This window comes from Eschrichtius robustus, chromosome 10 (genome assembly GCF_028021215.1).
Source record: "Eschrichtius robustus isolate mEscRob2 chromosome 10, mEscRob2.pri, whole genome shotgun sequence".
Taxonomy (NCBI): domain Eukaryota; kingdom Metazoa; phylum Chordata; class Mammalia; order Artiodactyla; family Eschrichtiidae; genus Eschrichtius; species Eschrichtius robustus.
In genome coordinates this window covers 49,689,904-49,707,353 of record NC_090833.1, presented here as the reverse complement: position 1 = coordinate 49,707,353, position 17,450 = coordinate 49,689,904, and the positions used below count along the sequence as shown (strand labels likewise).

At 39.0% G+C, this 17,450-nt stretch overlaps 1 protein-coding gene across 1 annotated transcript in view; it reads left to right on the top strand.

Moving 5' to 3' along the window:
• Positions 1 to 6,533, top strand: part of CFAP95 (cilia and flagella associated protein 95) — an 83,995-nt gene extending 77,462 nt beyond the window's left edge. The window contains exon 6 of the mRNA XM_068553433.1: positions 6,254 to 6,533. Coding sequence (XP_068409534.1) covers positions 6,254 to 6,445 — 192 coding nt within the window. The 3' untranslated portion in view covers positions 6,446 to 6,533. The remainder of the gene's footprint in view (positions 1 to 6,253) is intronic.
• The last annotated feature ends 10,917 nt before the right edge of the window (positions 6,534 to 17,450 follow it).

Genomic DNA, 17,450 nt, shown 5'->3' with positions numbered 1-17,450 from the left:
AGACATCTGGGTTTGAAGCTATGGAACATCTTTGGTTCTTTATCCACTGTTAGGCTGGTAAGTCCTCTAAATTCTTTCTGTGAAATGTCTCCTCTAGTCCAGCTCCTCTTAAGCTGTTGTGCTCTGATACCCACCCATTCCACACTTCAGACAAATGCTTTCAGTTACCCTCATCTATCTGGAGGACTCAGAAAAAGCTTGCAGTGATTGTCCTATCTTAAGTGAACTTTGTCAGAACTCAGGGTCTGTGTGGCCCCAGAATAGTGGATCAGCCAATAATGTGTGATAATTCACAAATCTCTTTCTATACACAGTTTCTAAATACTTCTTCCCACCTCCACTAAATAAATGTTGAATAAACATTTAAATATTATGTTAGGGTGTTGAAACTATAACGACTATCTGCAACTCACATATGCAGAGGAAGTATGTCTAACTGATAACTGGCCCTCTTCCCGAGCCCATAACCAGTGGGAAAACACTAACTCTTAAAGCTTAGTCTGATTCCATAATTTAAATAGTTCCTATAGGAGATATTTAACCTTCCTTGAAAAAACTCTCACTTTCTCAGAGATCCTCTCCCATCCCCTATGTGTAGAAAAGCAGATCTGAGACTGTTATCTGCTAAAAGTCCTGCTTACAAGGTTGGCCTTTGGTTGGCATCTAGAGATAAGAATTCCTGAGTAGGAGTAGCTCACTGTGTCTAAACTGTTTGCACAAACAATGTGGTTTATGGTGAACACCTGTTTTCCTTCTGCGAGTCTGGAATTTTGGTATGTGTTAGGCAGAGGGTGCCTATGTGACCAGCCCCCAAGAAAAATCTTGGGCTTGGGGTCTCTGATGAGCTTCCCCAGTAGATAGCATTTCACAACACATGGCTGGGGGAATTAAGTGCATCTTGTGTGACTCACTGAGGGGGGGATCTTGGTCTCAGAATTTCGCACCTGGTTTTTTCTAGACTTTAGCCCATGTGCCTTTTCCCTTTGCTGACTTTGCTTTGAATCAACTTGCTGTAATCAATCATAGCCACAAGTACAATTATATATTGAGTTTTATGAGCCCTCCTGGCAAGTCACTGAATCTAGGGGTGGTCTTAGGAATCCCAACACACCCTACTTTTCTCCCTGTGGCAGATTGTTATTTTCCCAGAATGGTTGCAACATGTGCTGGCATCGCACATGCTCTTACAATGTGATTTTGACACTCTTCACATGGAGAGGCAGAGTCCATGTTACCTCCCCTAGAATTTGGGTGAACTGTGACTATGATGGAAGTGATGCTATGTGATTTCCGGAGTAGTTGATTAAAAGTAACGCAACTTCCCTCTGGTTCTCTTTTTGCCATCCTTATTCTCAGAACCCAGTCACCATGCTGTGAGGAACCCCATGCAGGCACAAGGAGTTGTTGTACAGTTGTTCCATCAACAGTCCTAGCTAAAGTCCCAGCAGATAGCCAGCATCAACTACCAGTTGGAATGAGAGATGTTTCCAACCCCAGCACTTAAGTCACTCTCAGCTTTCAGGTCTTTCCAGCTGAGGCCTCAGACATTGTGAAGCAATAAGATGGCTTTGCTGTACCTTTCCAAATTCCTGACCCAAAGAATCTGGAAATGACTACTGTTTTACACTGCTATGTATGGGTTGGCCAGTTATGCAGCAATAGCAACTGTATCTTTCCCTGAGATGGCATCCGGGTATATGGAAAGAGGGATGCAACTTAGCATCCTGATGCCAGAGGGGAAGAGCAGCATTTTCTGTGCGGTGGTCTCTGCCTGTTCTGGTCTCTGGGATGATATCTCAAGTCCAGCTTGTTGCTCTTTCCCTTGCCAGCATAAGTGGCTATAGTCTGTGGCTGTTGTTAACTGTCAGTCTTTTTCTATTTCTCACTCTTTCTCTGGGCTTGGTTGGAGCCCTCATGGCATGTTTGAAATGTTTGAGACGGCATGTTTGAGATGACTCAGCCTCATTTCCACTTCCATAGATACTGTGGACCCCACAGAAGCCTTCTGTGACTCCCATTCAGTACCTAGCTCCAATGCTCAGCTCTGCAGCTAACAGTTGAACTCCCTCTGCAGACTTACAACTACTTCAGGGTCGTGTTTATGCCACAGGATACAAACGTGGCTCAGAATTGATGATTCTCAGGGCCTCCCTCTGCCTGACCATGCTGTTCCGCCAGTTTGGGTTTGGCTGTGCCCCAGGCAAATGAAAGAACAGCCTGAGTGGTGGTCTGTTCCGAGTTCTCATGAGAGATGGGGGCCCAGGAGACCCCTTATACCTTTGTGCCATTATTCTCATTTATCCAGTGCACTTCCCTCTGTCCACGTCAATGAGACTCTGTCTGATTTAAGTCTACGGATGGGAAAATTGGGAAATGCATCGACTATTTCTGCTGTCCTGCTTTACTTTTCCCTTATTTTCGTCTTCGTACAATGCCCCAGACTTCTTCCCTATCTTCCTACTCTCCATTCCAACTCTAGTTTAAGCCTTCATGGCAAAGGATGTTTTCTCTACATGCTTGGAGAAATCTATGATCTGAGTCTTCCAGGTATGGTCATTGATATTCTAAAATCAAGACTGTGAACTGGATTGCAAGGCTGTTGTCTCTCAGAAAAACCCTATTTTGCATTAAAAGGTGATATTACTTTGCTCTTTGGTTGCCATTTTTTTTCTAAAACAAATTTTGATCTCCCCTTGGGAAAATGGGTGGTTACACACACAGAAAAGGGAAAACTACTAATAATTTTGAAATGATTACACCCTCCCTGTATACTTGGTTTGAGAGGTACACCAAATTACTCACTTGTCCAAAACTCCCACCATCTCACTTTAGCCTTGGGTATGAACTGCAGTCAATATAAAGGTCCTTTGAGGTAGGACCTTCTTGGTGAAGCTGCTTTTTTCTATGCTGTTTTGTGCCTTTTGTATTAAGCTTTGGAAAACATACTTTGTTCTGCTTTCTTATAATAATTATACCCTCCTGGTTCCTGATAGTTTGTTCTTATTTTTGAAAAACTTCTTTATTCACCTATTCCATGTTTGCATCCTTCTAATTCCTGAGTATATGCTTAGGCACAAATTTACTGCTTGCCTTGACTCCTACTTTTTTATATATGCCCAGCTGCTCCCTTGTTTTTGCTCCATTTCCTTGCTCTAACTCTCAGAACCTCAGTGTTTCAATATTGCAGATTATTCCGTATATATTAGGATGCTTTTAGTAGGTTGTGCAAAAACCAACTGAAACCAGATCAGACAGTAAAAGTAATTTATTTGCTCATATTTTTTTGAAAAGTCTGGCTTCAGGAAAGGATTGATACAGCAATGTCATCATACTTTTTACTGACTCTCAAACCTGCCTTTTATGGTGTTGGTTTCATGCTATACTGATTGTAGGCAGGCTGCCAACAGCAACCTGGGCTAGATGCTTCCTTACTTATGTCCAATAGTGGAAAAAGAATGTTTTTCCCCCAAACCCTTGAACAAAACCTCAGGCTTTAAGCTGTTTGGACAAACTCAAGTCACATGCCTAACACTGAACCAATCACTGTCACTGGGAGTAGAGTGAGATTATCCTTATTGTCTTAGGCCAATTAGATTCTGCCCCTAGACCTGGAGGGGGGTTAACCTACTCACACTGCATGGCTACTACACAATGCGAAATGGGAGAAGTGGATTCAGGGTGAGCTGGTGTCACCTCTTAAAGTTTGCATGAGATGAGCATGCTCACGTCTTCCCAACTCAGTGTTCACTACTGACTTCACTTGGTAGCTTGAAGTCAACCATGGCAGGAGTATTTATACCACAGAAATTGTCAAATATTACAAATCAGTTGTGTGGGTTTTTTTTTTTTGGTGGGGGGAGCTGGTTTACCAATACATGTCTGATAATGGGAGGCAGTCAGTTTTATGTGTTAACAGGCAACAAACATTCTCTTAATTAGTTTTCCTAACTTCAGAATTGCACACCCCTACTTATCACTTTTTAAAAATAATGGCTTTCCTGAGATTTAATTCACCTGCCATAAAATTCACCCTTTTAAAACATACAATTCAGTGATTTTTAGTGTATCTCCAGTGTCATACCATCATCACCACAGTCAATTTCAGTATATTTTCATCACCCCCAAAAGAAACCCCATACCCACTGTAGTAGTTAGGTTTCTCTACAGAAACAAAACCAAAGCTGAAAACCCCGAAAAGCCAGTGACATAATTCACTTCGAGTTTGAAGGCTTGAGAACCAGGAGTACCAAGGAGCAGGATAAGATTAATGTCTCAGCTTGAGCAATCAAGCAGGAAGGGGCCAATTCTTACTTTCTCTGCCTTTCTCTTCTATTCAGGCCCTCAACAGATTGGATGATGCCCACCCACATTGGGGAAGGCAAACTACTGAGTCCATCAGTTTAAATGCTAATTTCATCTGGAAACACTTTCACAGACACAACCCACAAATAATGTTTAGCCACATATCTTGGTGCCTCGTGATCCAGTCACACCCATTAATAGTCAATCCTCATTCCTTCCCGTCCCACTATCCCCTGGCAAAGCTACTTTCTGTCTCTGTGGACTTGCCTATTTTGGACATTTCATATAAGGAATCATACAATATGTCTTTTGGCTTAGTTTCTTTCACCTCGCATAATGTTTTCAAGGTTCATCTATGCTATACAACTATCAGTATTTTATTCCTTTTATTGCCAAATAATATTTCATTGTGTGAATAGACCACATTTTGTTTATACATCCATCAGTTAATGACACGTGAGTTGTTGAGATCCAGTTCTAATCATAGTTCTGGAATCCGGTCCTTTTCACCTTCAGTCTTTAGTACCTTCTGCGGCTGGAATACTTTTCCTAAAACATCACATTTATTCTTGTCACTCATCACATCAAAATATATTGTCCACTCTGTCTGGGAGATGCTAAAGGAAGGCGTTGACCTTGCATGTGAAGCTGTCCTCAGTTCCACTGCAGCTGGGGTAGAAATCAGCAGATCCTGCCGCCTACTTAGAGGGCAGTTTGGCAAGCGATGCTCTAATCTCATTTAAAGGGCCTCTAGCTGACCAAAAACAAACAAACAAACCCCAAAGAAATAGACCCCCAACAACACAAAGCAAAAGCCCAAACCTATATAGAAAGTGACATGGATATTATGTAGCTTTTGGATTTTATTGTTTATATATTTTATCTCTTAAATATTAAGAATTTCGTGAGGGTGCTGGTGGGATAATGTGTCTTACAGGCAGATAGCTTGAAGCCCTGGCTGAATCAGTAGCATTCTTTAGATTCTCTCCTGAGATTTTAAGCAAATGGTCTTATATGTGAAATGGGAGTAATAATTCTTACTTCAGAGCCTGTTGTGGATTAAAAGTTATAAATACTCAACTACCGTGTTCAACCCATAATAGGCACTCAGTAAATAAATAGACACTATAATGATTATTATATGGTTAGAATTTTCACTTATTTTCAATAAAGCCAATCTAAGATTAGAACTATTTTGGTGTTCTTTCATTGTTTTATAGTTTTGGTGATTTAATTTCAATATTGTCCTAGTGCTTTAAAATTAGTACCAATTTGAAGCAGAAATTAGATAATCAGTGCAAGGGCTTTATGTTTCTTGTCTACCATTACCCTTGATGTAATCTGAGAGAATCAATATTTCCTTTGGGAAATGGTCAATGATAGTGTCTTATTTTATTACTATAGAAGCTTTTATGAAGTGCTCTAAGGATAAATAACTTAAATATTATACTGGGTTATACTGATGTAAATTTCTCATAGGAATGAATCTTCCAGCTTGGCATTTACTGGCAAGTATGACTTGATAGCAACTATTAAAAATATAACCCATGATATTATTCTTTGGAATGATTATAACATATTAGTAAAAAAGATATTGAATGGTAGTTAAATTGTAATTGTTTTTGTCTTTCTGCAGATGGTCATACAATTTAAATGGTTCTTTATGCTGTATATTTATGGTTTAGAAAAATTTACATATATGATAATTTATAATTTTAATTTTATAAATAAAACAGCCATGAACTAGATTCTTCTTTCAGAATTAGAAGTACTTATAAATGCAATAGCCAAATACAAGAGGTGTTAGTAATTTGAGAGAATAAATTAATCAATTGTTTGAAAATTAACCTTTCATCATAATACAACTAACACATTAAAGATCAACTTTTGGAAATCACTCCTTTTTACATATTTCAGTCATTTAATATTATCTTTCTCCCTCCTCCCATAGGGTTATCCTTGTCAAGATGATGATTATTCAGTTGTCCACAGAAAATGCCATTCTCAGTTCACAGATCTAAATGGTTCCAAAAGATTTGGCATCAACACCTGGCATGATGAGAGTGGGACTTATGCCAATTCATATGTAAAACGAGAACTCTACCCATTAACCAGTGGCCCTGTTGTTCCCTTTTTAAAATAATGTATGGAATCAGATTCTATAACTAATGAAAGGTACTGGATGTAGCAGTTGATGATTTTCTATCCTAATAAATGCAGTGGAAATATTATGATAATAGATTCCTTTAACACAAAATCTTATATTCTAGAACAGTGTGTGTATCTTTCTTTTCATAAGCTACTCTGGTATTTTCCAAAGTTTAGTATGTTTTTCACTGAAGGTATATAACCCAATTCTAGATGGTACTCGGAGGAATTTTATTTTATGTTACTTTATTTTGTTTTATTTTATTGACTGTGAATTTATTTTAAATTTTATTAGGAAAAAATGCATAAAGCTAACACAATCAAGCTCATGATTGCTTAGGGTGTGTCTGATTTTAAAAAAAGAGATAACTTAAATTCCACTTTTGAGTGAATAAAAATTTAGGTGGTACTCAAATTCTACATGAAACTCAAATGGCTGAAGTTTGAGCAACACGGGCCCTATAATAATGTTGAGTGCGTGTGTGTGTGTGTGTGTGTGTGTGTGTGTTTATTGGGGAGGAGTGTGTCTGTTTATAGACTTTAACATATCTATGGTGGCTAGCTGCTCTGTGGATTATCATTCAGCATGGTGTTTTTCCTCATACAATATAACACTTTTTATTGTATGAAGTAGCAGAGATGCAGACAGAATCTTAGTGAAACTTTAGGGGTTTAATGGAAAATCCAGTCATCTAGTGTTAAGTGTAGAATAAATCTTAGCAGTTGTTTTGACTCGCACTCCCGTTTTCCAGATGAGCAGAGACTCACAGAGGTTCAAGTAGCTTGCCCAGGTTTACATAAATAGATTCTAGTTGATCTTTGAGGTACATTTGAACTTCTGTTTTTTTCTGAGGATGGGTTTATTTATTTGGTTGGCCTAGGTTAAATTTACTCTCATTGTTTTTCTTTAAAAAAGAAATTCATGAAATAGTATTTCATGATAAATGCTAATTTGATTAGCAAAATATGGGAAAAGCTATAAGCCTTGTGAGTAGAGAAATGATAGTAAATAAAGAGCATGTGGATATGCCAAGGAAGCATTCACCAGCAGAGTTTTACTATAATTTCTTGCTGCTTTAAAGTGTGTCTGTACGTGTATAAATATGTATATTATATATAAATACGTAATGTTAGTTCTTTTTTTTTAATTAATTAATTTTTTAACATCTTTATTAGAGTATAATTGCTTCACAATGGTGCGTTAGTTTGTTAATTCTTTATATATTACCTATTCTAGGGGATACCTACCTAGGATTACCTTTCTTTCCACAGACTACAAATTCAAGTTTAATCACTCCGAACATTCATTAACATATCTTGGGTGGACAGATGTTTGAAGTATGCAAATCTGTATGTCAAGCTACTCATCATTTGATTTTTTTTTTCCTTTTGGAAGGAGGAAAAGTCTTAATGGCCATATCATTACCTTTGAACAATGCCTTTTACTTAGAAAAAAATTCACCTACTTTATCAGGAATTCTATATTGTCACAATGATTAACATTGCATTTTACATAAATGACCTGGGCCTGCCATGAGGGATCAATTTAGAAATCAGTTTTTGTTTGGTTAGAAGGAGAATGAAATAAGAGGGATTTTATTTAAACTAGTAGAATAAAATGATGCATTGAAAAAAATAGAGATTACCTAGATCTTTCAGGTATAATTATTTTGTGTTGATTTGGATTTCTTTAGATAACTTCTTTAATGGTTCACCTCACCAGTATCAAAGAACATTTCAAACAATAAAAAGTGGAACTCAGATATGATCATTGGACAATGTCTTCCTTAGGAAATGACCACAATGACTTCTGATGGTTCCACATGTATACTTCATAGGATTCCACCTGAGACACCAAAATAACACTGTATCTTGTGTGTTTATACAGTTAGCATTCATATTTGGTCAGTATTTTTCTTTTGGCCTTTATGTGTTATTATGTCAGAACTGTTGGTGTGAGCTCACTATGGCAGAATGCAGACTGCTGCTGGGAGAATGGGTAATTGATTGGGCAAATCCCAAGTAGATGTATGGCAATGGTGGTCCTTGATTAAATTTGGCCTACAGATAAGTTTTATTTAGTCTTCAGAGTGTTTTTTTCATTAATCTTAAAAAACTGAGCCAAATTTTATAGACTAGGACATTTTACTTTAAAATTTGAATTTTTATGTCCTTGGCACATTTGCAGATCTGGCAGCACTGGTCTGATTTTGATACAGCAACAGTCAGCAGGGATATGATAGGAGACCCTCTTTGGATGGGGGTGAGTTCATCATTTTGCTGTAATTCTCACCTGGTGTACTTATTTATGGAGGCATTGTTACCTTTTACCTAAGGAGAGGTCAGACAAATATGAAATAAGTTGTAGAGGGAAGGGGGTGGTAGAAAAATGGCAAAATTGGTAGCTTCTTGGTGACTGAGATTAGGATGATAAAGGCAGAAGCCACATCCTAATAGTAGAGACAGCAAATCTGGTTAAGTTCAAGTAGGCATCAAGATCCCGGAGTATATGACGTAGAAAATAGAGATGGAGAGTGGGTCAAGTGCTTCACCTTAGAAATATAATCTCAGATCCACTGGTTTATACTGGGAGTACATTTGTGCTGAGGCAGGAAGTGAGGGTACCAGACCCAACCCCTAGAATATGGAGCTGGCAGATGAAGACAAGAAGCAGGGCCCAGCCAGCTTACTGGTTTATTTACAGAGGAAAATCACCCCCTGGATTCCCCCTGGGCTCCTTTTTCTAGAGGTACAGAAAAACTCCAGATTCACCAAGACTCTAGGCAGAAATAGTAACGTCCTTCCTATGGGACATAGAGTAGAGGTGGCAGGCTGGTAGAGACCACAGAAGTGCCTGGCACTGCCACCATCAAGAACAGAGCAGCAGATTCTTTCTCAAAGCTATGTTGACCAAAAGCTAACTTTAGAGTCAGCAGCAATGCAGTTTGCCAGTAGCTGAAAGCCCACTCCGAATAGCTATGGTAGGGCAAGCATGAGGCAAATATTGTAAATCAAGGTGGAAAACCCAAACAAGATCTCACACAGTAAATCAGTGTCCCAAATATTAAGATCATAAGCTTTATAAAAATATTTAACAGCTTTATTGAGATATGATTCACAAACCATAACGTTCACCCTTTTAAAGTATGTAATTGAATGATTTTTGGTAGATTCACAGAGGTGTGCTACCATCACCATAATCAATTTAGAACATTCTCACCACCCCCACAATGAACCCCATATCCATTAACTGTCATTCCCCATTCCCTCCCAATCTCTCAGTTTTAAGCGACCACTAATCTACTTTCTGTTTCTATAGGTTTGCCTATTCTGGATATTTTCTATAGGTGGAATCATACGGTGCGTGGTCTTTTGTGACTAGTTTCTTTCACTTAACATAATGTTTTCAAGGTTTCGTGTTGAATGAAGTATCAGTGCTTCATTCTTTTTTGGCTGAATAATGTTCCATTTTACAGCTATACCACAATTTATCCATTCATCAGTTGATGGACATTGGGTTATTTCTGCCTTTTGGCTATTTTAAATAATGCTGCTATGAGTATTTATGTATGAGTTTTTGTGTGGACATATGTTTTCATTTCTCTTGGGCATATATGTAGAAATGCAACTGCTGGGTCATATGGTAACTCTATGTTTAACCTTTTGATGAACTGCCAAACTATTTTCTAGAGTATTTTACATTCCCACCAGCAATGCATGAGGGTTCCAGTTTCTTAATATACTTGCCAACATCTGTTGTTTTCCATTGTTTTGATTATAGCCATCCTAGTGGGTGTGAAGTGGTGTCTAGTTGTGGTTTCGATTTGTATTTTCCTGATGGCTAGTGATGTTGAGCATCTTTCTATGTGCTTATTGGCCATTTGTGTATTTTCCGTGGAGAAATCTTTATTCAGATCCATTTTCCATTTTTAAATTGGGTTATTTAGGTTTATGATCATAACCTTTTGTAACATAATTTTCAAAAAAATTGGAACACATAATCTGAAAAACAAGATTTTCGTTTGGGCTTGAGAAGTAGCTTAGAAGCTTTCATTTAGAGTCAAATACTGGAATTTCTGTTCCAATGCCACAGAATATTTGAAAATGAATAGAACCTGGAAGATCTTGTAGGCAGGCACTGTCAAGTGAAAATTTATAATGCACGTATGTGGTTTAATCAATATTTTTGATAATGGTAGTGATAATGATGATACAGTAAGTCAATAAAGTAATATTGAAATTATTCATAAAATTCTGGGGAAATGTGTTCTTTAATTTTTCATCACATAGTTCTACTTTTCATTTGTCAGGGTAATAACTAGGGCTTGTTCTCCAGGAATCAAATTCATCTCATTCTCTAACACTCTTCCCTAGTACTAGAATTTCCCCTTTAAGCATGGATCTCAACCTGCTGTGCTTATAAACTCCTTTGATGATCTAATGAAATCCAGACCTTTTGTCCTGAGAAAGTTACAAATATTCCTGTTAAGAGAAGAACATTGGGAAACATTCTAACATCACTAAGTAATGAAGTTTTCCTTTCCTTTGGAAGTAGATTAACTAAATTGTGAATATTTAACAAGTTCATATTAGGTTTGTGTGTCCACTTCCAGAAGGCAAAGTATACATGCGTATATGTATATATGTACACACACACACACACACACACACCCACACACATAATGTATTTATATTTGGCAACCATGAAAGAGAATGTGTAATTTTATCAATTAGCTTTTGCTAACCACCTGAAAACATACTGACTTAACAAATGTTATTTCTTATTGTTCTGTGGTTCACTGGGTGGTTTCTGTGTTCTGGGGCTGGACAGTTCTAGGATGGCCTCTCCTGGTTGGCACTTGGTTCAAAGACAACTGGGATGTCAGGGACGCCCTGGCCATGAGTTGTTCATCATGTGGCATAACAGACTGGGTTTGTTCATTTGGTAGTAGTGGCAGGGATCCCAAGAGCAGCAAATGGCGATGCTTCTGTGCACAAGGACTTGTCAGACATCTGCCTGTGTCATGTTTACTAAAGCCTGTCTAGAGCAAGTCAAGAGGCCAGCCTGGAGTCTGTGTGGGTGGGCTCTACCAAAGAGTGTGGGTAGAAGGAGGGGGTAATTTGTGTCCATTTTTACAGTCTACCACAGTCTTTACTGTTGCATGCTTCTTATGAAAAGTCCTTTGTACAGAAATTATGCCTCCTCCTGTTCAGTACTTCTACTAGAGAATAGAGAGGGAGTTTTCCCCATTTGTGTTAAGTTGATAACATAATTTGGTGCTTTTTTGTCACTTGAGGCCCTTTGCTCATGTAGTTGTTGGTCTTCGTGGAGCCTAGTTATGGGCTAGGATAACCTCTCTGGATCCATTCCTAAGACAAAGTGAACCCCTCCACTCAGGGGTCCTGGATAGCTGAGAATTGTGAAGAGTTCCTCCTTTGTCAGAGATCTGGAAATAGTGCAAATAGAGAATAAAGGAATAAGAAAAAAAAATAATATGTTGACTTCTCTCTATCTCTTGGTATCCTAGAACTGTCTCATTGCAGTTAAAGGATCAAAGCAGTTTCTAGCTCAGGGAGGCAGCCAGCCCTTAAATTTGGCACACTGTAGGACAGTACCATCCATCCAATGCTCCATACCATTTCGGGAGGTTTGCTGATACCCTGAAGCCAAGTCATCCAGGCTTAGAAGTTGGAGGAGGCAACAGTTACATAGGTGAGGAGACTAAACTGAGTTTCTTAAAAGTGGTTAGGGGCTAGAGTACAGAATGTACAGATTTAGAGTCAGGTACCAGAGCTGAGAACCAACATGTGCCAGCACTTTTAGTATACTTATAACATTTCATCTTCACAACAACTTCAACGGATATTGGATGCGTATATGTGCATGTGTATATGTACGTGTGTGTGTGTGTGTGTGTGTGTGAGTGTGTGTGATTATTATTAGTACTTCACTTTGGCCCTTAAGCCTCCAATTGGTGAAGGGACTTGTTGGAATGCAAACCAAGATCGCCTGAAAGTGAGCTCAGAACTCCATATCCTCACTGTTGAGGCAAGTATGATTCAACTCTTGGAGATTAAGGAGATACTGTTCATTTAGCCTGTGACTTTCCAGTGTCCTGTGTTGTGGCCAGTTTGTCAAATGGCCACACAATCCATGGCCCACCTGATCCTCCTAATAGAAAGCTAGCTCTTTACTTCTTTAGCCCGACCACCTTCTGCCTGATGTTATGTGTATGTGAAATCCTTGTTTTTCCATGTAATTTATCAGCCATTGTTTTTATGAACCAGAAGATAAAGGATGCTATGGACTTAGAGTCTCAAAACATGGATTTGTGACCATTTCTGACTGTTTGAGAAACATTCCCCCCTCTAAAATATTCCCTAATTCTCCTTAAGTCTGGGATTGGTTGCTCACCAGTCATTTGTGCTTTTTGTGTGTCTCTCTATTATGGCACTCACTGCTTTTCTTACTACCATTTAACAGCTTTTGGAGAGCACTGTCTAAAGCACAGTGGGCACTCAAATGCTGAGGGAATTGGCATAAAGACGTCTGTCATAATCATATGCTGGTATAGTGAGTGCATGGGTTATTGATAATAATTGCAATCCATATGGTCAGAATGGTTTTAGCTAAAAAGACTCAGATAATTAACAGGTTTATATTACCAAGAGCTTCAGTGGTAATCTTGGGAAATGGGAGGAATGGCAAAATTGGCCTAAGAAAATTTTATGTCCTGTATGGCAAGACAGTTTGCCAGAGCATCCATTAATCTGACTGAAATCCTCCTTAAAGTAAAAAAAAAAAATTTGCTCACAAACCAGAGCACCAATTTGAACAAATAATGCTCATGTCCCGAAGATGGTGAAAGTTGAATGATGTAGCGCAATAGGTGTGATAAAGGCAGCTAGTGAGACTGAGAGCTGAAAAGCTGGCGTGGAAGAGGAGCTGAGAGGAAAGCTGTTTTGAAGAAATGCTGCACGGAAAGTAAATCAGTATGCACACTACCTTTCTCAGGTCCACAGTCATTGTACAGACTTGGTTATCTAAAGTGTAACAGACCATGGCAGCTAAAAACTTGGAGAATGATGGTCATGAATTGGACGTTTGAGGATAAATATTTAATGTGGTATAGTTTGCCTTTTTGTGTTTGTCTCAGCCCTCCTCACTCAAATTTCTTATTGTAGAAAATGAAATTGTTTCATAAGTACTCTGAAGGTCACTTGTGATGGCTCATTTTATCTCTACTCCTGCCTTCTGTTTGTGTTATGGGCTTGAGGAATATTTAATGAGTAAGTGACAGAATTTTGTCTTCTTTTTTTTTGTTGTCTGAACACAAGCTACCTTACTCTTATGTCACCTTCCTATCATATACTAGGAGTGGATGGCAGCTGTCCCAGTGAAGTAAAACACGTAAACAAACCAAAAGGCTGAAATAAGTAACAAAAATATCAAAATGAATGACATTCAAATTTGACTTCTCCATGGTATACCTATTTACAGCACCATAGATGACCAAGAATTAACCATGGAAGTAGGTGTGCTACAGAGCTGCAATTAAAAGAAAAAAAAAAAAAACAACATTGATGGTGGGTACCAATTCCCATCTTCTAGATAAAAATATTATTTTAAAATTTATATTCTCTTTATGAAAGCTCAATTTATATTAACAGTACCTGGGTCTTAAAAATATAGAGGTTGACCAAATAGTAAAATTTGTAACAAGAGAAGGCGGCAATCTGCAGTCTTGGTATACAGCAATGTAAGGAAGAGATGTACTTGAAGAAAAAAATTATAATAATTCAACTCTGAGGAGTCTTGAGAAAAAGTAGGTTATTCTATTCTCCTGAGTTTGTTAATACTAATGAGCAATCTGGTTAAAAGTTAAATATGAAATCTTAAAAGTATTGCCTATCCACTAATTTCATTTTCTAGATCTTTATCCTTCAAGAATGTTTTCCAGAGAGCATCCAGTGCACCAACTAGAGAAACATAGGTGACTTCCTTTGGAGGAGAAGCATTAAAGCAGTCCCACAAATTGCAAGGAAAAGGGCCCTGGCCTCTCCAATCAGGCTTTTGAGAGGTTGTCCCTTCTGCACCTTGTTACATCAGTTATGCACCCCACCCCTTAATCCTGCTACTCTTTCAAACCACTGTGTCATTCTCAGAAAATGGACAATACTTAGTTGTCTGCACCTTCTGCCCACCCACTCCTTCCTGTCTGGATTCTGTGTTCATCTGTGCTGCATATCAACTATTGCCCTTCGGATCCACTTCCCACACTTCTTCTTCCTATTCTGGACCCTGAGAGGTTGTACTTTAGAGATGTTTCAGTAGACTCCATTGCCCTTGTCTTCGGGTTGACCGGTTTAGCAAATGAAAACACAGGACACCTGGTTAAATTAGAATTTCCAGTAAATCGATAATTTTTTAGTGTATGCCCCATGCCATATGAATATAAACACTTAGATTTACCAGAAATTCAAATTTAACTGTGTGTCTTGTATTTTATATGACAACCCTACTCTGGCTTCCCATTGGTTTAGTCAATGGGAGTACTAACAGGTAACCGAGGAAATGAGAGTGAGGTCATAGTATTTCCCTGCCCTGTTCCCTCTTGGCTGGGTTGATACAGGCTGATTTTATCCCTTGACAGATGGTCACAGCTCCTGTCAGGCAGTCATTGTGTTCCAGGAACCTCTCCTTTCCCAAGTGCCCTCTGACCTAGGGAAGGTAAATACTTCTCCAATGTTCACATTCTTTGTTCCTCCTTAATAGTACCTGGGTACTTCGTTAACCCTTGTCATTTCCCTACTTCCTTCTCACACTTCCCATACCTTTTTAAAAATATTTATTTATTTATTTATTTGGCTGTGTCGGTCTTAGTTGCAGCATGGGGGATCTTTTAGTTGCGGCATGCGGGATATTTAGCTGCAGCATGCGAACTCTTAGTTGCTGCATGTGGGATCTAGTTCCCTGACCAGGGATCGAACCCAGGCCCCCTGCATTGGGAGCGCGGAGTCTTAGCCACTGGACCACCAGGGAAGTCCCCCATACCTTTTTAATACTATCTTTATTAAATGCTTCTTAAATAGCCCAGATTGAGCATGTTATCTATTTCCTGCCTGGATCCCTAAACAGATGAGCTCTTACAGATCTAGTCCCAACATTGTCTTTTGGACTGTGGCACCCTCTGTTTCTCACAGCAGTGGCAATGTTGACCCTAGACTCCTTTTGTGAACTGTGGATGCACTGCCCCTCCCTTCTTCAACTCCTCCTTTGCTGGATGTCTTCCTTTTCCTACATCTAATATCTAGGTATTTCCCTGGGTTGACTTTTACCCTGTTTTCGGTATACAATATCTTGGATTCAACTATTACCTTTATGTAGAACTGATTTTATTCTTTTATTTATCATGATGCCAATGACAGAAAATAATCACGTGTATGACATAAAGCCTTGAATTCGCCCAAAGTGTGATGAGGTCCGAAGAAATTGGTTTGGAACTAAAAAAATAGTTGTGATGGTTAATTTTATGTGTCAACTTGGCTGAGCCATGGTGCCCAGATATTTCATCAAATATTATTCTGGATGTGTTCTGTGAGGGTGTTTTTGGATGAGATTTACAATTAAATTGGTGGATTTTGAGTAAAGCAGATTGCCCTTTATAATGTGGTGAGCCTCATCCAGTCATTTGATGGATAGAACAAAAAAGCTGACCTCCCCTAAGGAAGAAGGAATATTGCAGTAGACTTCAACAGCAACATCAGCTCTTCCTGGGTCTCCAGCCTGACAGTCCACCATGCAGATTTTGGATTTGCCAGCCTCCATAATCACAAGAGACAATTCCTTAAAATCTATCTCCTATCTATCTATCCATCTATCTATCTATCTATCTACACACACACACACACACACACACACACACAGACACCCTATTGGTTTTGTTTCTCTGGAGAACCCTGACTAATGTAATAGTGCATAGAATGCTTTCAGGTGGGGGAAGAGGGTGGGCATGACAGTCACTAAAGCAGTTTACAAAGGTATGATATGGATTAGATTGACTGCAGATAATAGAATATTTAGGTCGGGCTGGGTTTAACTGTGCTGCTTTCTCTCCCACCTGGGAAAGCTTTTCAGAATGCAGGTCAGTGAGAGTGAATTTATTATTGGCGCACATAGTTCATATACTTTTGCCTACAAGAAACAAAATTCTTATACTGGCTTAAACAATAAGCACATTTATGATCTCATGGAACAGGAAGTTCAAAGGTAGGACAGGCCCTTGGTCTGCTGTGTCTAGGCTCTTGAGTTCTCTTGCCTCTGCCCTCCTCAGACTGGCTACATAATGGGTGAAGCTCTTCCAGGCCTCATGTCCAGGCATGAAAATGTTCAGAGGAAAGAGAATGATTGTCTCTTCTTTGATGCATTTCTCAGAAGCTAGGAAAACTTTCCTGAAAGTCTCCTTCATGTAATCTCAGTGGCCAGAACTGGTTCATATGTACATTCCTAAAACCATCCCTGACAAGGGGGATACCATGATTGGCTTAGACAAACCGGAATCTCCTCCTGAGCTGCAAATGGGGTTGGCTTCCACTGGAACCTGTTACATGGTTACCTGAAGCAAAGCAGGGTGTCAAGAAGAAAGAAGGGGGAAGCAGATGTTGGGCAGGTAGCCAACAAAGTCCATCAATGAGTCACCTGGATCTTGGCTGTGCCTTTTTTTCATGCAACTGGGTGTTGTCTTGGTACTCTCCTAAACAAAAGATTGCTTTCTTTAAAAAAAGAATCAAACCACACTCATTATATGGTTTTTTTGAAAACTTACTTCAGTTACTGGGACGTGAGGATGTTAAATCATATAGCACGTGACAGTTTAATAGAAAACCCCCCATTAAGTGTCTCTGCTCTCACGGCTCTTCCTCCTCCCCCTTCTCTTGCATCCCTCCATTCATCAAATCCTCATATAGTTTCTCTCCCCTTTTCTATTTCAGGAATTGAA